The sequence below is a fragment of the Lutjanus erythropterus genome, chromosome 2 (assembly GCF_056507025.1).
Source record: "Lutjanus erythropterus isolate fLutEry1 chromosome 2, fLutEry1.hap2, whole genome shotgun sequence".
Taxonomy (NCBI): Eukaryota; Metazoa; Chordata; class Actinopteri; order Lutjaniformes; family Lutjanidae; genus Lutjanus; species Lutjanus erythropterus.
In genome coordinates, this window is record NC_139318.1 from 33,060,434 (window position 1) to 33,083,103 (window position 22,670).

At 40.5% G+C, this 22,670-nt stretch overlaps 1 protein-coding gene across 2 annotated transcripts; it reads right to left on the reverse strand.

Annotated features, from left to right (window-relative positions):
- Positions 1 to 578: 578 nt before the first annotated feature.
- Positions 579 to 22,496, reverse strand: LOC146331980 (suppressor of tumorigenicity 7 protein-like). 2 transcript variants are annotated; one of them, XM_084737669.1, is made up of 15 exons: positions 22,300 to 22,496; positions 21,798 to 21,880; positions 19,787 to 19,946; positions 19,644 to 19,698; positions 19,393 to 19,508; positions 19,062 to 19,140; positions 17,930 to 18,018; positions 17,587 to 17,687; positions 17,326 to 17,440; positions 17,152 to 17,224; positions 16,912 to 17,014; positions 6,745 to 6,895; positions 6,131 to 6,223; positions 5,865 to 6,004; positions 579 to 1,524 (listed from the first exon to the last, which is right to left on the reverse strand). In XM_084737669.1, the coding sequence occupies exons 1-15, from the start codon at positions 22,466 to 22,468 to the stop codon at positions 1,429 to 1,431; spliced, it is 1,623 nt and encodes a 540-aa protein (XP_084593795.1). In that variant the 5' UTR covers positions 22,469 to 22,496; the 3' UTR covers positions 579 to 1,428. The 2 variants fall into 2 exon arrangements, with proteins under 2 accessions (XP_084593795.1, XP_084593801.1); XM_084737675.1 differs by lacking the exons at positions 579 to 1,524; positions 5,865 to 6,004; positions 6,131 to 6,223; positions 6,745 to 6,895 and adding an exon at positions 14,551 to 15,058.
- Positions 22,497 to 22,670: the final 174 nt, after the last annotated feature.

The following is a 22,670-nucleotide window of genomic DNA, read 5'->3' on the forward strand; positions in this document are numbered from 1 at the left end:
AGATTCTGTATAAAGAATATCGTTCAATATATTGATATCAGAATCTTTTTTAGTCACTAATATTGGTAACGGCATTGGCCTCAAAAGTCCGGTAATAGTTGGGCTCCAATTACATTTGCAGGCTTTATTACAATTTTGAACCAGGCACATTTGTTTCTGACAGATTATTACATTATGAGCCAACTTTTACATCATACTTTAAAACAAGGTAATACTGGCATCTCAGCTCATTTTAGTTTGATAAAACAGAAATGAGCTTTCACAGAGGACAGAAATGTCAGAACCAAACAAGTGTCAGTAGAATCAACACATGTACCATTTCTGGCAAAATAACAGACAGTCAAAGGCAGAGGTAAAGGCTTTGTACAATACATCTGTGCATGTCTGTTAATTTTTTTTCCCCAGTTGTTTCTCTGATGGTTAACACTGCTCCTCTTAAGAACTCTTAATGGTCTATTTAAAACTACCGTAACCCTGTGTATTACAGCCGTACTTACGTTGCCTGTGCCAGCTCACTCTCAGTATGACTTCTGCAATGTGCTCCTCTTTCATTTTTGTTTGGCGATGAAAGAAGTTGGCTGCCACGCTGACTTATAACATTCTGTAGTGCAATCAGCACAAATGAGTTATGCCACGAGAGGCCTAACTGTGACCGGTGATGATCCCATTTACATCTCGATGTTGCGGGGGCGGCGGTTGCCCCAGTGATATAGTGCTGAGGTGTCATGCCATGGTAACAACTGTTGAACCGCAGAGGCGTTGTATACACTGCAGGCACTTGGAGGCTGTAAATCACAGCTCTGTTTTTAGGAGGCCTTACAGACTTTTAAATCTGCCCCACGGGACGTCTGCGGGCCACTGAGGGCTGAGATCGGACACGTAGGATCCCATTCAAACTACAAGACGGGATCTTTTTCATACACATAAATAACTGAGGAGGGAAAAGAGAAGAATAGGAATCACATCAGTAAACATTTTCTTATCTATAGAGGAGCATTTAAAACATTTAGCTTTAGCATTTTTCTTGATTTAATTCACTGTTGTGAAGGAACACAGAAGTTCCTGGCTTGATCTGCACTTAAACAATCTGCAGCCAGGCTTTGTGGGATACTTAAAAACTTAAATTTACCCGGTGCTAACATACTGACAAATGCATGCCCCTGTGAAATCACTGTGAATGGTATTCACTAACTGTGGTCTTGGCTGCTGGAGCAGTGTGGGAGAGCATCTTAAGAGTGGTATCGCCGTGTTGATACAACCTCAGCTAACATAATCAGTAACAATGCAGCAAGTGGACAGTAATGCTGAAGACAGGAGAGCAAACACTTTTTGTCTGAGGGTTTGGAGTGGTACTGGTGTGTATGTGTGTGTGTGTGTGTGTCTTTGTCTGTGTCTGTGTGTGTGTGTGTGTGTGTGTGTGAGTTGGGGTCAGATTCGAGTCAGCTGGTGCCAAAAACTGGACGGCATGAAGCTTTCCATCTTGTCTGCGAAGAAACCCAGGGGTGCAAAGAGTGTGCTGAAGAACTGAAAAGAAGAGAAAGCAGAATGAGTCCTCAGTCAGTAAAACCACCCATTCTTAGATAACGGTTAAGCAAAACACTTACAAAGCCCGCAATTTCACTAAAACAATATTATGAAACAAATATTCTGGGGTAAAATATTTCCTCATCGACTAAACTTATGATTCAAAAGAAAAAAAAAAACATTTCTATTACTCTCGATCAAGAAAAATCAAGAGAAATCACGAAATTACGGGTCAGCTGATTAGGGTTGAGCCATGGATGATGCCATCGTCCATCTTTACGGCTGACAGCCATTAGCCACCGAGTCATGTACCATCATAACATTGTGATTTAAAAACCTTCTGTATTTGAGGTAGTGTGTTCCCTCAGAGCTGCCATAAATTCTGTTTTTGACATATGGGAAAGAAAATAAAAAGAGGCTGTTGCTGTTGTTCACTGCACTTCATCTCCATGTCCTGTTTATTAGTTTCTTTCTAAACACATTGTACATTGTGGTACAGAGACGAAGACCGTTTTAGAGCCGGTAAGGATAACATCGTCCATCGTGATGTTTCACTGTGGACGTCAACCAAACCTACAACCAATATGTTTTTTTTCAGGGCCAGAGCTAATACAGATTATTAGTAATCAATGACTATGACAATGACTACAGACAAAGAGACTCAAAAGAGATTTTTAAGGAAAACACAGATTTTGATAATAACAACACTGAATTTGATCCAATAATCTGTGGACCCCTACACAAAATCCCAGATGGCTAAAGAGCACAAGAGGTTAAAATGAAACAAATACTTCAATCCACCATAAACCTTAAAATTTCTGGAAACAAGACAGATGTGACATTTGGAGCACTGATCTTCCTCAGTTTTACTGATTAAACACTGGGAGGCAGGGTTTTCTTCAGGTTATGGGATGCATTTAGATGCAAAGCTTGACTCGCATCCACAGTTCAGAGCGGAACATATTTATACCAGAAACTTCCTCGAGTACAGGGAAGAGGAAGCCAAAGCAGCATTATCATTTTTTAAATGTTGTTTGTAGAAACAGAGCTGACAGTTCAATATACTTATCCGATTTGGGGATAAACTTTATATTATCCATGATTTACATGTCAACAAACTTTTACACATCAAATTAATCATGTTCATTCTTTCTGTTTCTATTTCAGTCTCTCAAGTCCCTTTTACACTGGACAAAAAAATCCACCAACACCAATTAACATCTGGCTTCTGTCGGCAGTGTTGAAGAGTACAATCAGCATTCAGTCGCAGGTCAAATGACTCTGCAGTTTATTTATCAGCTCCAGCTCCAGTCAGCAGTGATGTAAACAAGACACTCAGATGGAGATGCTCATTTTCACCCCTTTTCAATGAAGGCAATGAAGGCTTGACACCTTCATCGAAAACTACTGCGGTTCTTTTGCTCCTTTTTCGTGCACATGTGCTGTTTGGTTTGAGTCAGTTTGACTCAGTGCATCAGCTCAGAGCAGCAGAGTTTGCGCCCACTTGAAGGCGTAAATTTACTGATGAAGCGCTCATCTTTAGTGTCTGAACAGTGGATAAACATTTTAATTCCTGTGTATTCTTCAAAATAAAAGTACCGTGTTAGTTTATTATCTAATAGCTTTTATTATGAAGCAGCAAAATCACAAATTTTGAGTTTTCATCAGAAATAACACAAATCCTATCTACTAAAGGGAAAACATGAAACAGTAAAACAAAGCAGGTATCTAAAAATACAAACAGCGACGCAAGGGAGAAACTAAAGTTCAAACCACAGAAATTCAGGCAGAAGCTACAAAAGTACTGAGCTGAACACAGAGACTTTTAAAAATGCATTCCTCTCTGCTGTCCTGCACAGACAGTTGAGTCTCGACTTTTCAACACACATCAGGAAAAAAAGAAATCATAAAGGCAAACTCCTCTACTGGCAATAGGGAAAGGATCAATCGGCTATTTTTAGTGGGTATACAAATGCTTAAAAAATTAGCATACACATGCTAATTTTTAGGTAAAATTGTATGAGATTTTTCTGACATTGTTAGATTATAAGTCAAGTAAACTAAACAATTTTTAGCAGCATATTTTGCCATTTTTATTTTCTGCTGTCAGTTCTAAAATATAAGCGATAACACTTTTGTAATTTTCTAACAAATCTATCAAATACTCGTCATACATGGAACCTAGAAGGAATTCAGCCTCTTGTTTTTATGAATACCAGTACTGCATATATACATATTCTTAGATCTAAGTTAAGATCTAGCATGTGCAGTATATTAGGTATGTGTATAACAAGAGCATATAAAATGCACATGTCAGTGATTTAAGTAAGGTGGTAACAGTGAAATGTCCTCTAAAATATTACGATATGGTTTCTCTCTCTGAAACTACTTGAGGTGTGCTTGATACATTTGACACTTTAATGGTCTCATAAGTGGACGTATCAGCTGGGCCAGACAAGTGCAAATCAAGTACTCCTCTAATCCCATTTAATATATGAAACATATTCAACTACTATGCTATACATGTCTGCTATCCATAAATAAAAGGAAAGGCAGACTGCCACCACCACCACCACTGTCTTTCCTTGCTTGGATCTTCTGTTCAAGAGCAGCAGATTCAGAAAAATCTGTTTTCCCTCAGACAGCAGTGAGGTCCTCTGTGTTCCTCCCTCAATGGTTTTCCATCTGAACATTACACAAACCAGGCTCGCCAGGGCTGCTGTAAAAATCCTATCTGCTCTCAATCTTTCCCATAACAAAAGGAAGAGCACTACGTGTTCTCTGTGGCCTTGTTTTTGCTATGAGGCTATGAGTCTATGTAATAAACATGGTGACCATAAACAAAGGATTAGCCAAAGGAAAGAGTTTGCCAAACTGGCTAAAACAGATAACATGACACTTCTAGAATAAACAAACAGTAACAGGAAGTCATGCGCGCATTTTAAGTTTCTAAATCTAAATAAGTTTACTATGGTGATAATCATACATTATTCAGATGCAATCACTGATAGCTTAAGTTGGATTACAGCTTGTTTTGGCGGGAAACGCAGACTTTTCAGGCCTACGACTCCCATGAGCCTCCAGTGTTACTGACAGTGATGGAAGGCAGCGATTATCGCGAGGGGTTAAAAGGTTCATCTCACAAACAACATGCATTTAAAACAGACAGGAAAAAAAGATAGAAAGATCAGGCATTAACCGAAGATGTAACCGCTTACCAAACTTATACATAATTCTTAAAGGACCAGCGTGTAGGATTTTGTGTCATCTAGTGGTGAGCTTGCAGATTCCCCCCCCCCCCCCGACCCACCAGCAGCGTTTCACACGTGTGAGTGTTTTTCCTGCCTGATTATGTTTAATTTCTCAGATTTTGTTGTTTCAGTCGTCTTTCCTTGATTGTTGTGCTACTACCATAAGTAGGTTACATAGTTAATAGTTTATTTTTCTTCTATTTTTATGATCACAAGTCTGCACAGGGTGATTTTATTTTGAAAATTGACAGGATTTTCTATATTGTTTCTGTGTCTGACTTCCTGCCTGCTCAACCTGCTCTGGGCAGATTTACAAAGCACCTGTTGAAAATAGACTTGTGTGTATTTGTGGCACGGTGGAGACGCTGCTGGTGGAATCACAAGCATTGTGTAGAACGGCTGCGATCAGCTCCGGTGGACGTACTGCACCCGTAGCGTGACGCAGCTGTGTCTGGTGGAATAAAGCCATAAATCTTACACACTGGACCTTTAAGGGTGCCACAATCAGGATTTCTGAGGCCAATCACGATCACTGGAAAGAGTATCAGCTGATACTGTTCACCGATCACTGGGTCTATTTGAAGCCTTTTATTTGTTGTGTGGTATTATTTATCAATTTATTTAACTATTCTTAACAACATTATATAATGACAATAACAATAATTTTTGTTATTTTTGTTGTTTGTGTGTGTGTGTTACTCTGACACAGACATGTAAATGAAACCAAAACACAGTCCAGACTCTCAGCATAGGCTTTTATCACATGATTATTTTGGTACAAACATTTACCTCTGCGTGTGGCAGACAGATTTACTCGCCAAACTGAAAATCCACCAACATTTGACACTTGGAGGTGGTCAATTTCAGACCCTGTCATTTCGTCATCATTTCATCATTATCAGCCTTGATAGAAACCAACAATCAAACTACTTAGAATGAATATCGGCCAATAACGATCAACAACTGAAGCATAATTAGTAATTCTGATCTAAACTTGTGTAATGATTAAAAGAATCACAATCAGCATCTGTAATTCTGAAAAAAAGAAACCTTTGAGATGAAGTTGAGGTGTGTAGTTAAAGTACTTACTGCTTTGGCAAAGACACCCATGAGCTCAGGGAACTGATGTGTGAGCATGGCCAGCATGGCAGTGAAAGAGCAAAGGCCTGCTGTGAAGAGGATGAAGAAGGGAAGCTCTTTCTTTGGGTACACAGACACCTCGTGAAAAGCTGCAGCAACAGTCAGAAAGAGAGAGAGAGAGCAAGCCATAAACCAGTGCAGATAAACAAGAACAAAACATGGGAGCAAATGGGTAAATTCATGTGCTACACGTAGGCTTTAGCTATTGTACTTACAGGGCAGTAGTTCCCTGTCTGCTGTTTCTGTGCATCCTGGGTAGGGGTAAAACAGGTGACCCTTCTCCAGTGGGTAGGGAATTATCCGGAAGGCTGTAGAGACAAACAAAGACGCAAATAGGAAATTGAATTGAGATGAATAACACACACAAGTATGACTTAACAGTCCAATGAGAAGAACATATTTTAAACAACATCAGTGGTATTTTAAACTATGGCTCGAAGAGGCTGTTTAAAACAGCTGACACGAATTTCAGTAAATCATTTAAGTAGCCGACTATTAAACAGAGTGACAAGATACTAACATTCGAATAAAATATCATGATAACAATCTTTCCTGTGCTTCATGTGAGCGATGATCTCACCCCTGTATAATCATAAGTGGAGTATTTGTGGGTGTGCTGTGCAAACCAGACCTATGACACACATTTTAAAAAATGAAGAGCAGAATAAAAGGAAGATGCTTTGGCTTGAGTAAAACACTGTATAACTGTGATTTCTGAGCATACATAAGATGAGGTGGATTCACTTTCGACAGAACCAATTTAATTTCAATGATAGAAATCATTTGAGTTAAATAAAACAAAAAAAGAAGAAGAAACAGTGGTACATACTGCCCTCCCAGGTGCAGTGTAGTAGGTTTAAGGCTCCTTCTGCCCTCTTCCAGTGCTGCAGGTGGAAGAAAGCATATGCCACTGCCTCGCTGTCACCCCTCTTCAAGATGTGCTCTGGAGGAAGGATCAAGCTCTTCATCTCCAATAAGTACTGCAGCCAGGAAGAGGAAGAAACACAACGCCTCTGGTGAGTATACACTGCAATGACTTGTTGAGTTTTAACTCCTGAACGTGGCAAAGAAAAGCAGAAGTGTCGAGCGTATATGCACTTTGGAGTGTTACAAAGTCTGTATATTTGTGCGCAATCTGCTTGCTCTCCATTTTGTTGTTAATGTAATTTTTTGTGTATATGGTTGAGTCCCAGTGGCTCTTATTAATCCTGCCATATACATACTATAACCATAGTCAGGCGGTCACACTAGAGGACTGTCTGGGACCACCCACAACACAAATCTTGTGGGACTGCTCTAGCACTAAAATGACTTTTTCTTTGTTGAAACATGCAATATAACTTGCTAGTTTTGCAATTCAAGTACTCTGTTGTTTTACTATGTATGAAATCAGTGAGCATCTTAAGTTGAGTCTTGAGATGGATGTATAAGAAATTCCCAGTGATCAAAACTTCAAAACTTAGAGACTTTGAATCAATACTCACACTTTTTGAAAAATTTCTTCCACGCTATAAAAAATAAACTACAGAGAAAATTGACAGTGTGAATCAATGTGATTTGGAAAGGATGCACTTTTGTAGTTGTTATGTTGGCATGTTTTTGGAGAAGCTAGAAGCAAAAATGCTCAAACGATGTACTTCTCCCAGTTGGTAACACTGTAACACAGGCTATATTTCACTGGCAGTAGTCTTCTTACCTTTAAAAGTAATGTTCCCCAACACTGATGATCACACTGTTTTCAAACAAGCGCTGGTTTATTAAGAAAAAACAAGAAGTTCTCTGACATGACTGTGAAACCCCAGCACATTTATTGACGTTCATGAATACACACACTGGGTATGGTGACTTAAAATGACCACACAGGAGAAGCTTTTGGCCAAAGTATCTGGAAAAAATCAAAAGTGTTCTGTTTAAATGCAGTGGAGGAGAGTATATCTTTGCTGTGTTATTACCAATCAGAAGAAATCCCACACACTGTCTCGCTACTGCTGAATTATTTTATTGGAGTGCATAAGCGAAACAGTTCCTCTCATTATTTTTCAGTGGCACCTTTCTCCAATGCACCTGTTACACAATCAGGAGACTTTTTTCAAAATGCTACTTTACTTTACTTATACCAACAGGTATACATTAGAGGACTGCATAAGGACTGGGATTATATGGAGGCCAATGCAAATCTCACTGGAGCAGGCAGTTGAAACTTTGCTGCAGGCAGCAGCTGGTGGTCTGGAACACACAAATTGCAGGAGCGGGCGGTAATGGTCAGAAATCCAGTGGGGCAGGCAGGAGCACGATTAAGAAAACAGTCTCATGCAGGGCCAAATGTATGCTACATTTCCAGAAAAATGGCACTGAGCAGATGTAAAATTGTTGGTAAAAAAATGTGAACAACTTGGCTGGCCCAGACACTGGTGGGCTTACATGAATACCTTTTTATTGCAACATCCATCGTTACTCTCTCTCTGCCACTCTGTCTCCCTGTAGGCTTTTATTGCATTGCAATGCAAAATCATTGTTTAAAAAAAAAACAGCATGCAAAAGAAGCTCAGTTCTTTTCTCAACTAAACCACAAATAAAATACCAGTGAATATTTACATTCTTAAGCTCAGCAGGTGGTGAGAAAGAGGCGCCAATTAGCCTTTGTTTAAGAAAACCTGCCCCCTTGTGTTTAAAAATCTAATTACGCAGCTTTAATGGTTTCATTCACATCTTCTACTTGTTTCTCAGTCAGCACTTCACTTATTCTATTTGATTGTGCAATTCCCTCAGGCCAACTCCCTGCAGACTGAATACATATTTTCTTCATGTGAGGTATTTGTTGACAGCTGTATTTTGCAATTGTTCAAGGTGGGAGGGAAACGCTTTCCAAAGCTTTCCGAGCGCGTGTTATTGTTACAGTACAGTACATTCATTCCATGAATGTGTAACATCCCCCACTCGCCCCTCCTCTCTTTCCCTACTGTGTAAGTTTGTCCCAGCGAGTCAGTCGGTTCACTGTGCTGATAAAGGCTCACATCGCAGAGTTACAACCTATAGAAAAGGTATGCTTTCTCAAAAAAACAGGAAACACGAATCCATGAATAACAATATGAGTATATGGTGTACTGCTTTTCTGCAGTATATATTTTTAATTAAGGTCTGGCTCTGTCCATGCACAAGTCATTGATAGGTATATACTAACATTGATGAACCTGACACTCTATGTATTTTATGTCTGTGGTGCCCAGTGTGGCAGGGGTCTGTGTTAAACAAAACCCATGTGCGGGGCTGGGGCCCCCTGGGCTGGATTCCCAGGCGGCCAGCTTCACAGCGCTCTGGATCTCAGACTGACACTTTGGGAAGGTTACCCCGCAGCTAATCCTGTCTAATCCCCTCCATGGTCACAGGCTCAGCCATCCATCCATCCATCCATCCATCCATCCATCCATCCATCCATCCATCCATCCATCCATCCATCCATCTAACCAGCCAGACCATGCTGCTGCTTCACCCATCTCCCCCTGTTTCACCCTCTTTCTCCACGCTGACCCCCTCATGATCACGGCCTGCCCAGGCTCTTCACCCTGGCTCATCCCTGTTTTTTTTTTATCTCACAAGATCTGAGCCCGTGTCCCAGGACGTGACACTGGTTGGTCATCCAGTCAGTCAACCACTTTAGTCCCGACTGAAATATCTCAACAACCATTTGGATGGATTGTCATGAAATCTGGCACAGACATCCATGATCTGACTTTTCCTCTAACATCTGGTCAAACAACATGCAAAACTAATGACATTCCCATCAGTCTCAGGTGAACCTAATTGCAGCTTCGTGGCTCGCTAAGATATTAAACATGGTGAACATTAAATCTTGTAATTGTCAGCATGTTAACTTTACAGTATGACCAATCTGCCATGTTGATATTAACATTTACCAGCAAAACTATCAAACCATCAGCCTCAGCTGTACTTTGTGTTTAGTGATAATTAGAAACTGTTGGCAGGCTAAACAAGGTAAAATGAGATGGTGAACATGGTAAACATTATATCTGCTTAGCATCAGCATGTTAGTATTGTCACTGTCAACCTCACAGAGTCACTAGAATGGCTGCAGACTCTTAGATGCTGTTTACATCTGGTATTAATATGCATACTGAGTGGTCCAATCACAAGTGGACAGCCTGTAAGTACAGGAGTGACCGGATAAGGACCATATAGTTTTAGCGGTGTGTACGTGAACGTATCGCAAGTCACATTAAAGGATCACCTACTCAACTTACATTTAACTACATCATTTGGTTCACTGTAATGCAAATTTTGTGTCATGTGAGGAGAATTTTTTTTTTACTTTGTGGAACATTGTCTATAAAAACATTTAATTATTTGGACCTTCTTGTAATTTCTGCAATTTTTACGCGGTAACATTTTTGCATTAACAAGTGTCCCAGCGAGATGGCTGCTACTGTTGGACCACTTAGAAACAACCCATTTCGCAAACATGTTCATTTGCAAACAGGGGAAGTGGAAAGGCTACACCAAATTCTTAATAATTTGCGCCTTCTCGTAAGGTCAGCATTGAATGCTGAAACAACATTAAGTTGTTTCTATTCTTGGGGGGGAAAAAAGCATGGTGTGACATTCTGAGAAGAGCAGGCACGAGAGATGCTCAGTGGTGCGCTGGTACGGGCTCTGACTCCGTCGTTAATGCCTTTCGTCCTCTGTGATGTGAAAACATGGACAGTGATGGTTGTTCAACTGACAGAACTCGTGTTTATTTGAATATAGTGAGGGGAGGTGAGATCCAATCACAAGTGGTCATTCAAGACACCTCTGGAGATGCATTGTAATACCAGGTGTGACCTCACATACTTAGAGCTGTCCACTTGTGATCGAATCATCCAAGATACATGTTGATACCAGGTATGGCAGCCTCTGAGTCTCACCTCACCCCTCTGTTGTCTGTTCCTCAATCACCACTTACTGAGCCTCTCACCCTCATGGCTAAAGGCTCAATCAAACAGGTGTGAACACTCCACTTCACTCAACCATTCTATCAGACTGTCCTGTCTCATAGCCTCCTCTCTTTCAACCCTAACATCCTCTGTAGTCACTATAAGAGTCGGCAGCTAGAGACCACCAGAAGCTGCTTGTTTGCCCTTCTCACTTATCCTGTCTGACTTACTTAAATCAGGTCTCTCTCTGTTCCAGCCGAGATATCTGACTGTCTGCCTTCATCCTCCTCACCACTTCGGTCTCCTTTCTTCAGAGCTCAAACCTTTCGCCATCCTCTACTCCCCCGGCACCAGTGTTGAGGCAGACAGCCAGCTCAAGAGGAAACCTACCACTTCCCAGTAGTGGAGCGTGATACATCTGCCGTAACTGATAAAACATCATACGTTCATTTTATACAACATGTAAGGACATGCATGGGGCCCAATCTTAAACTTCACATTTGATCATTTTGATGATCTGTAAGCAAGCCAGTTTCTTATTTTGGTTAAACCTGCATGCACAACCCTGATTCCAAACCCAAAGTTGGCACGCTGTGTAAGACATTTAAAAAAAAAAACAGAATGCAATGATTTGCAAACACTTTTTGTCTTATATCTTAATTGTTTTTTTGAAAATATAAACACATTTTGAACTTGCCTGCATCAAGTTCCAAAAAAGTGGGACAGGGGCATGTTTACCAATGTCATACATCACCTTTTCTTTTAATAACACTCAACAAGCATTTGGGAACTGAAGAAACGAATTGTTCAAGTTTTGTAAGTGAAATTCTTTCCCGTTCTTGCTTAATATACAACTTCAGTTGCTCCACAGTCTAGGATCTCTGTTGTACTATTTTGAGCGTTGTAATCCACACACGGCAGACAGGTCTGGACTGCAGGAAGGTCAGTCTAGTACGTGAACACTTTTAATATGAAGCCACGCTGCTGTAACACATGCAGAATGTGTCTTGGCATTGTCGTGCTGAAATTATCAGGGACGTCTCTGAAAAAGGTGCTATCTGGATGGCAGCACATGTTGCTCCAAAACCTGTATGTACCTCTTAGTATTAATGGGGCCTTCAAAGATGTGACAGTTAACCATGATGCCATGGGCACTAACACACCCCCATAACAGTTAGAGCTGGTAACACTCTGGATGGACCCTCTCCTCTTTAGCCAAGAGGTCACAACATCCATAATTTCTGAAAACAATTATCAATCCACAGTGCACTTTCCCACTTTGCATCAGTCCATCTCAGATGAGCTTAAATTGAAAATAGGTAGAAAAGCATTTGCACATCATTGCATTCTGTTTTAATTTGCATTTTACACAGCATTCCAGCATCCCTAATATTTTGCAGTTTTACACATATTTCTACCTCTATATTAGTCTGCTGCTGATAAAGAATGAGCAGTATATGGCACACATGTAGGTCTGGGTGTTTTAAGATTAACCATTTAGAGACGCTGGCTGCTCAGCTGTCCTTCCTCGCATGCCACGGCATTAGACCTGGTGACACCTCAGTCCTCTGTGCTGGCCTACCAACCGAGCCCCCCCCCCCCCCTCCCATTCTCGTTCTTCGGTCTGCTTCTCCACTCCCTGTCGCCTCTTTGATGAAGGGATTGAGTTTCATGTGTTCTCCTTTTATCCCTGGGCAGTCATAAGCCCAGAGCATAACTCATAAGCTGCCTTCTGATTCTAATCTGCAGCACTTTGCCGCTCACAATGGGACACACAGGCAACAATGACATCAGCCTTGTAGTTGGTCTATAAGGGTCAGACAAACACGCACGAGTACAGTAAAAGAACGCAAAGACAAACAGGTGCTGGGGTTAGAAACACAAACGAAGATTAAGAATTTCATACAGTTCGTAAACACCCCTTCTAGCTACTCCAACCTCTTTTCAGGGAGTGGACAGTGGCAGGAAACTTGCAGCATTTATTCCAAAGTGGGTTGGGATGAGGAAAATCCTAACTACCCCCTTTTCCTGTTTCCTTGTCTGAATCAAACCTCATCCATCTTAATTCAGAGCAAACCCAGGACTGCTGCTCTGTCTCAATTTACAAACCAAAAACCCAATTTCAGAGGTAAACTAAGCAAATGTCCTCCTTCCTGAGCCTTGACAGGCGATCTAGATGAGAACATGTCAACCAGAATGGGGTGAGATGAGAAACTGCCTTCCAAAGTGAAGTAAACTAGCAAGGTAGATGGGATCGGGTCACCCCGACTGCCTCAAAATGAATGCGTATGGAGCAAAATGGTAGTAAATGTAAATGCATGGCAGATTCAGATAGCAGGGACACTTGATCAGCTGTCCAAGCATCAGGCAAACTGTCAGTTTCTTAACCACTGGCTGGTGGAGAGAGCTGATTGAAATGGACAGACAGATGGAGAAAAGAGTGAAGGAGGAGGAGGATGAATGGAGAAGGACAAGAAGATGAGGAGGGGAGGAAAATAGAAGTGAACAAAGGAGAGAAGGAGGTAAATGGGGGCAAGATGGAGAGCCGTTGTACGAAAGGGAAATGGGTCATGTGGGAGGAAGGTAGCAATGAAAAAAATGAAAGTGTGTGTGTGTTTGTGGATGTGGATGTGGATGTGGGTTCAGTGTGTGTATAGCTTTTTTTCAGCTGTTTTAATAAGCTCATGTGATGCAGCCTTGCATGATATTCATATATAATCTGCTTGGCACACTTGATAACACCCCCACACACTTAAAGCTTGACCTCACATTGTTCCTTCGTTAGTCCACTTGTACAATTTGGTCATTGAGGGGTTTTTTTTTCAACTTTTACTTCATTTTAAAACTGCCCTGTTTGCACATACACTCACATCTGGAAGCTACACAGTACAACTACAGTCTGATCTGCTGAGCAGTTTAACTGAAGTTTTTAGTTTTTTTTTTTCACTTTTCCCACACCCAGCTGGTATCCAGCTGGTGCAGGGACCAAAGTTGCACCGTCCCTGCCACAAGCCCATTTCTCCCAACTTAAAGCCACCACAGCCAATTTGTATATTAATGATGACGGCCAAGAAATTAAGAAAAGTCCGCACAGACTCAGATTTGCCAAGGCTGCTCTATTCTCCTTGCTGCAGGTCAGTGCAACGCTGGTATTTGGTATGGCTTCTCTATAGCAACACAAACAAACATCACCTTCATTATTGAGTCACCTTCGATGTATCTCCAGTTACCTTACAGATACTGAGTTTATTCATTAATATTTTGCTTTATTATTATTTTTTTTCTTGTGAGGATATAACTTCAAATGACACTGTATTCAGCTGCAGGCATTGTAGCGATTAGCCGCAGGGATGGAAATAACGTTTTATTTATCTGATTCACCGGCTCTCTCGCTGACAGTGCTCCCTCACCTCTGTAGAGCTGCAGTAGGCAGAAAGCATGGCTCATTTGAACAACACAACTTAGCAGTCTGTTAATTCAAGCTTTTGTGCATCAGTCACCGTTTATGTTTTTGTCTTAACAGTATGAAAGAACTCAAATCATCAATTGTAATTTGTCATTAATTAATGTATTAATGAGTTAAATGATGATAGTGTTTTTTTTGGCTGACAACTTTCTTAAAAAAGAAACTGTGCCACAGCATGCACAAGTTTCTACATGATTTAGGAAACTGGAGTCTACAATCTACACCAAGGACAGAATTAGGCTCTGGGGAACTCTCGGGCAAAAGCCCTTTTTTCAATCTTCAGATCCTACTTTAGGGGGCAACAGGCCAGCCTGTGTCTAAAAAGGCCACAGGTGCACTCTTCATTCAGACAGTCAGACAACACAAAGCAACAACCGCCCTCCTTCCCCATGGATACCGGTCAAAAGCTGAAAGATGAGCCTCCCAATAATCCTCTGCCCTGTGAAAGGTGTGCTACAAATTTCATAATGTCATTTAGCTCTTCACCTTAACTCACAGAAGTCATTGTGATAAAGTTGGCAGTGGTGTGTCCAACATCAGACTCTCTGTTTGGCTCAAACAGGGGATGAGAGGGGATGAGGGAACATGAGAGGATAAGAAACAGGATGAGGGTACGTGATGAGAGGAGAGAGGACGGCTGCCTCTGGGCACAGTGGGGAGGGAGCAGTTGGAAAGACATTGAAGATGAGGGCCCTCACTTTAAAAATCAAAGGCTGGATCAAAGTGCTGGCTGACGCATTCCCCACCTACACACACACACACACACACACACACACACACACACACACACACACACACACACACACACACACACAAACACACACTGATTCTCTTCTCGGGAAAGGAGTGCATGAGATGAAACAACACCACACTACAAAGGCTAAACTGAGACAAAACTCTGCTGCTGCTAGTTGTGTATGACTCTGTGTGTGCATGTGTGACATCTAATCCTGTGGGAACTGATGTGAAAGGCCAGAGAGAGATCTAGTTGTACTCCCACATCCCTACTGGTTCAGCTCTATATAGAACTGGTCTTTTATTATGCACAATTGTGACCAATCTGTTTGATGTTTACTGTTTTTCTCAGGACCAAAATGTGAAATTCACACTAAACGACCTTTAAAAACACATAACACCATAATGCTGCATTGTCTTGTATCAGCGGTTGATCATCAGGGCGTCCATCAAATATCCAACAGCATCCCATTCAACTGTCCTGAATTGATTTATGATAAATACAATAATCACTAAAATCCCTGATATAGAGAAACAATAGGTAAATATACATACAAACCAAGATTTAGGGTCTAAATATGACACTACAGGTGTGTTAAAAGGAATGAAGAGCTACTGTATGAAGACACACACTGACACCTGCTGGTGAGCCAGTATACAGCACGTCTTCAATGAAGACTGCTTTGTTTATAACTTGCACAACCTGTCAGTGCTGACATAACTCATCTTTGACTGACCGACTGATTGTTTACCTGTCTGTTTGTTCTGCATGTCATGTGAGACCTGCATCATCCAAATAATAGACTAAATATAGAAAAAAATGTGACTGATAAAATCTAAACAGTCTACCCAAACCACTTGCAGTATGGATGAAAATACTGTATACTTTGATGCAGAAAGACTGCATCATTAATCACGATGCATGCAGCCAAGACAGTGACCTAAATCAAAAATAATCTGGATAGTTGAGGAACAGGAACAAGATGTGAGTTGTTAACTATCCATTTTATAAAAAAATAACAATCCTTCATAATCTATGGGAGTAATACCTGTGAAGACGAAAAGGGAGGAGTGATTTCAAATATTTCCCATGAAAACATCACCTCCTTAAGTGATCAATTAGTTTTTCATGGCCCATAATAACCATCAGGGTCTGTGACCCCATTTACATCTGGTATTAAAATGTGATCTGGACACGTTATCCGGATAAGGAACAACACGTGTTAATTCAAGTTGTAAATGTGTCCTGATCATATTATGATCTGACCTACCTGATCACATCTAGAGGTAGTCTGGCTCATATTGTATTTGGATCTTACGTAGGTGCAATCTGTACAACGTGCTGGCATCCATAATACAGATACTGATTTTTAGCTGACAAAATATAGGTTGTTGAAATTAGGAGTGCAAACAAGTAAGAAGGCTGGAAGAGAGATCTAGTTACTGATTATACATCTATTTTAAGCCATGAATGCGTCACAGAGTAGTCTACATGCCAGAAATGCAACACACCAGGACAAACTGACACAACATCTGTTATAGAAAGAAAAAAATAACTTCAACTATTGTAGTTGCCGACTTTACAAGTGAAGGCAAATAATTAAGAATTTGCTGTAGACAGCAATTCACAAAGTTTCTAAAGTGTCTCCTAACTCAACAACCAAATTACTCATGTGCAGGTTTTGGTCTAGAGGACAAATTCGAGATCATAATGAGGACAAGGAGAATGCATTAAAAATACCAGGTTTAAACCCAAAGGAGAGACTGGATTGGTTATTAATAGGATAACGTATACAGATACAGATCCCATGTTAATACCACGTGTAAATGAGGATATCTGACACTCGTTAGTCAAATGACTGACCTTTGGCACATGTGGATTGAACTCAACAGCTCTGTGTATGGCCTCCACAGCATTCATCTCTGCTGTGCTTAGCCCTCGCCTCGACGCCGCCTCTGGAGAGAACCTGAGACAAAACACCTCATATGACACACTGCTCACAAAGTCATTACATGCTGCTGTTAGTGCAGCCATATATACACTGATGTCAAGTGGCAACGTTCAGTAGATATTTAAAACAATACAAAACAAAAGGAAACATACTTATCTGATACAGCCCGTGCTTTCAACAATGCAGATGTGTAGCATATAGTGGCTGATTTTGGCAAGCTGATATCTACAAAGGCAGAAGACAGTTGGGTCAAGTGACATAAGTTATACACTCAACATTCTGATTCAGTGGCAGTGGCGCTGATTTTTTATCAGGTTCAGTCATACCGTCATATTTGGCGAGGACTGCTTGGACATCGGCGTATGCCTGAAGCTCTAGGAGTGCCTCCAAGAGGTTTTCGTGTATATTTAACATTCCTAACAGTGGGAACTCCTTCATTAACTGTAAAGAGATAAAATATCATACATTAACACGCATACATAACATACAGACAGTAAACATGTTGCCTCAGCAGCTGCATGGGTCATCTGACAAATCACGCACACTCTACAGCAGCAAGCACTTTGAAGTTTTTCATGGAAACTCACATCTCTCATCATTTTTACTGCTTCTTTGATCCGTCCCAGTTTGCGTGCACACATCGCCAGTCTGCGTTTAATGTACACCAGTAAGTTGATATCTTTTCCAGCTGCGGAAAACAAACCGAAAATACGAGACATTTCACAAAGAAAACACTTGTCAGTATGTAGAAGATTAAAACATGAACACAGATAGAATTGCAGATGGAAAATTCCCACTACATCTTGCAGTGTTGGAAAATTTCTGATGTACAGAAAAATATGTCACACAAGCAGGATTAAAACTGTGTAGTTACTCATTAACTAGTTATCTTCCTATATATAAGGAATGTTTATTGAAATCCATTCTTACCGATACTTAGTGCTTTTTTGAAGAGGCGTTCAGCTTCTGTGATAGTTGTGGCTTCTTCCTCTGCTAGGAGCACATAGGCTGCAGCACATCTGCATACACAAACACACACACACACGTGTAAGACACGAAGGGACAGATTTTCAACAGCACATCCTCATATTTTACTCTGTCATACACAAGAAGAGAACAGTGATAATGACTGCATGCTCCTCAAAATTAAAGTAATCAAGGCAATAATCTGAGCACAAAATTGCTAATTAAAAGGTTGTGATATGATTACATTCATGCTCTTAATTAAAGCAACATTTTAACTGCATTACAACAGTAGATATTATTCAAATATTATCTGTATATTATGTTTATGGTTTGCTGGAGGAATGAGTCAACTCTATGTCTCCACCAGGGTCACCCAGATACACGTAGGTCTGTTTGTTTTTCTTTGCTTGAAGAATAAATTAATAATGCAATTTCACAAGGAGACAGAATGCCTTAGTGTTTTTTCCCGTGGTTGCCTGCATAACTCAAGTAAGGCTTTCTGGAGTTTGTCTTTTTGGACATATTAGCACTTTTTTCTTCTGAGTTAGAATCCTGACATAAGGTCTGAAATAGGGGATGTGGTTAAATAAGCTTAAGAGATGTTTCCGATTTGTTCTTAGACATAAAACACGTCAGTAAATCCTCGACTTGTCAGGTTTTTAAACATTTACGTGTCTTAAAAAAAGATGGCTGCTAACACGTGGCTAAATAAGACTGCGGAGGTTGTCAGGGACATTAAACATCATCACACCAAACGTTAGTCACTTAGTGGTGGTGATGTGAGGTTATGTGACCGTGGTGTAGTTTGTTTATGGCCTAACATTAGCTCAAAAATCAGAAAAGTGGTGTTTGTTCCTTCAGATTATCTTGTATCATAAACTTTTGTTTGCCACAGATCTTATTTTGTAATCTGGTATTCTCATGTGATGTTGTGATCTCAAACATCCCATGAGAAAATCGTGTTGGGTTTTTTTGTGGAGGAAAGCAGAGCAATGCTAACTTCCATGCTGGTTTTCAAAAATACGTCATCCCTTCAGCACTCTATAGATGTAGTGCTTATGGAGATGACGTGTAACTGTGTAAGAGTAGGACTCACTCATGGTTCATTTCTATGGCCTGGTAAGCTGCTCTGATCCTGGCTTGAGGATTTCTCTCTCTCCAGGCTTTCTGCATCACTGTAATGAGATGATGAACTCAAGCTTATTAGAGATGCCACGTTCCAGTCCTGACATATTCAACTGGATGCATCCAAAAAGCACAAAAAAGCACATCTGAATATTCACAAAGAATCTAAGAAAATTCTTCAAATCAAATATGCTAGCAGTCTTTTGCCTGTACAGCTGAAAAAACAAAGAAATATCACATCTATGTCTGCTACACTTTTTACTAAACTGGAGATTTAGTCAGTATATATGGGTAAAACTCACCGGCATCTTCTGGCCTTAACTGCGGAGTGTCTCCTGTGAAGAAGGTCTGATGGTCTTGAGCAGACAGGTTCATGTCATAGTATGTTAACGGTTCCTTCCCTGTCACCCACGTGTATCTGTAGAGCACAGAGTAAAGTACAAACAGTTTTATGATCCACAGTGAAGAGTTAACTTTCTAACACCCAAGACACAGTCTGCTCAAGAAGGTATGCATCTGTATAAAAATTATGACATTATGAAGCATTACAAACCTGTTATATTCTGCACCTCTGAACAGATTCAAAGGGTTCCTCCAGACCTTACACTCTGCCAAAAGAAAGATGTTGTTATTAGTACATGTGATACTATGAGTAGTCTTGCTGTTTGTAGAGTTTTCTATTATGCACATATATACCTGACACACTGGGCCTTGGCTCTGCCTCTCCATTAACTGATGCAAACAGACCAGTCGTGGAGCTGCTCTCCACTCCACCCAGCAGAGGACGTAGGTGGCTCACTGACACTTGTTCAATGAACGAGGTCCCATACTTACGAAAATACCACCACTCAAATATCTGTGGTGAGAAAACATATGGCAAGAACACACTTTACAAAAAGCATATGATACAACAGCAAATACTCAGTTGCAACTGCTATCATATCAATACACCAGTGGTTCCTCAACCTCTTCTGTCTAGAACCTGGAAAACAATAATTTTACCTATGCACCTTAAAGTCAGCACAAATTACAATAAACCCCACAAAGCAAGCCTCTGTGGCTGTAATAACCATGAACTCCATTTCTCTGTCTGCTACAGTGATCAAGTGTCTGCACAGCATTTCTACCCCTTGTCCCGCCTCCCACACATTGAGACGACATCCTGCATTTTGACCGGCTCAATTTTTCTAACCGGCTTTGATGAGATGACTGCCAAAAAAGCAGGAAAGGCTGTCATCAGGGGGCTGTTTGATGTCAATCAAACTGTGTTCATGTGGGTCAAATGCAGGTTAACATGTCCCCATCTTTGCTGCCTATGCTATGCAGATCAGCCAGAATATGATGGAAACTACCACAAAGAGAAAGAACTGCTGTTACAACAAAGACTTATTATTTAAGAGTTACTTTTCAATGACACATACAGGGGAATATGACGTAAAGTGACACAGCAGATGTGAGTCTATATTTGTTAAATCCTTCACATGCTAAACACCCTGGACCACTGGACAACCACTGAACAAAACGTAGTTACAAGCTAAGGGGCAGAATACAAATGTTTATTTGTATTTATTTGCAATTTTAGACCACATCTCAGCAATTGTAATGTGTCTCACACTGTCCCACACAAACTTTGGGATCTGATCACCCTTGTCTCCAAGTCAGTTGCTAACCTGAATCTAGACAGCCTTGCCAGCATTAAATCACACTTGTTTGTTCACTCACTGCTCCAAAATTTAACAGATCTATACAACTTTTGTTCTGCTCTGTATTTAATTCGCCTTTGCCAGCTTTACACTCTGCAATTTAGGAACCACTGAACTAGACCGAGGGCTGATGTTTCTTGGTGTACTGCAACTCTTTTTCATTACAGCCTTGCAATTAATAGTGACACTCTTCTAAAACTAGGCTTCCACTCGTGTTTAATCCTGTGCCTGGTTGCTTAAAAATACTTAGACTAACCTCAGGAAAAAATGAGTGGCATAACATCCCTATGAGGATTTCTGTAGGCTCTTGTAAGGGAAAACCCTTTGATCTGTAAATGTTTGGCCTTAGCTTCTTCAGTATCCCCTCATGCATTGCTAGAAAGTGCTTAGTAATCATTTTTCTCATAAAATTTTAAGGCACCCATAACAGTGAATAGGGAAAAATTAAATTAAATTAACTTTTGGAACATAAAACAATAGCTGAATTTATGTTGACTGAAGAGGAGGAGATACCGAGACACATTTTGTACATCAGTGCATCCTGTCAACCAAATCAGTATGCTGCTGATGGAGATCTAAATCCAAAGGATATAATGTGATTTCCACTGTGTGTATTTGTTTTGATTGTTTATACATGTTTTTGTGGAAACTGTCCCATATGGAACATATGTTTAAGTGGCATACAATTTGTTGTACAGAGCTGCTCAAGGATGCATTTCATTTATGAATTTCAGTGTATGCTGACAATAAATTTGTATGGTTTACAGTACAGGGAAAACCTGTCACTTTATTAATATAAATTTGATGTTAGCACTAGCAAACTTTTAGCTAGTCAGCCAAATCTAAGTTTGAAACTTAGTGGGGGTTATGCAATCGGGCTGGTTTCCTGAATACAAATTTATAATGTGTCTATAAAGTCACCTGCAAGCAAATATAATTTTGCAAAAGGTTACTATTTAACATGTATTCTCTGGTGTGAGGAATAACTTATTGTGATAACTTACCAGGATGAGTCCAGAGATGAGAGAGGAGGTTCCAGTGAGAGCTACATAGAATTTGGGGGTCAGTGTGTTCAAAAACACTGAGGCTGAAAGGGGAAAAAGAGGAGACAGTCAGTATAATGTCACACTGCAGCAAGACAGTTAGTGTCCTCTATTGTAACCATGTAATAAAAAAAACATGGCTGGCAAGTCAACATAAAAACACAGGAGGTGGGTTTTGTATAGCAGGCGAGATGTTTTGATTATATGATGCCCAAAGTAGCACTTGGCAACACAACAACAAACTACTGAATTTTGACAACAATACACGCTGCTGTTAAAAAGAAATAATATAACCAGGAGCCGGAAATGTATTTTTAAAGACTCGCATAAAACATAACCAGGAAGTCGCCTCTATTTGTGTTTGAATCAGTCAGATACCGAACTGTCAAACCAGCAGCTCCCGCTTGCTCCCCCGCTAAAGCCGAATGCTAACAATAGCTAGCTAGCAGCTGCATTTATTCACCTGAGGTAAGAGTTTCCTGCAGTTTCAGCGGACTCCACAGCACGTAGATCATGATCAGCACCATGCCGAACCAAATGAAGCACACGTAAGTCCATGACCAAGACAACCAAGACTTTAATTTCTCTGTAAATCCCACAGATTGGGGATTACTGCCAGCGGTGTCCTCCATGTTTCTCCGGATGCCTGTAAACAGAGGAGTCACGTGACCGCGAATCCATTTCCGGAGTCCACAGAATAAACATGTTTGTTATTTCGTTGCGTGAGTATTGCCGCTCGTTCATTATAAAAACTAAATTACAACAACTGACAGTTTATCGGTTTATACACACGTCTTGCAGTTGAGTGTAACATAAATCAAAGCGTGTATTGGC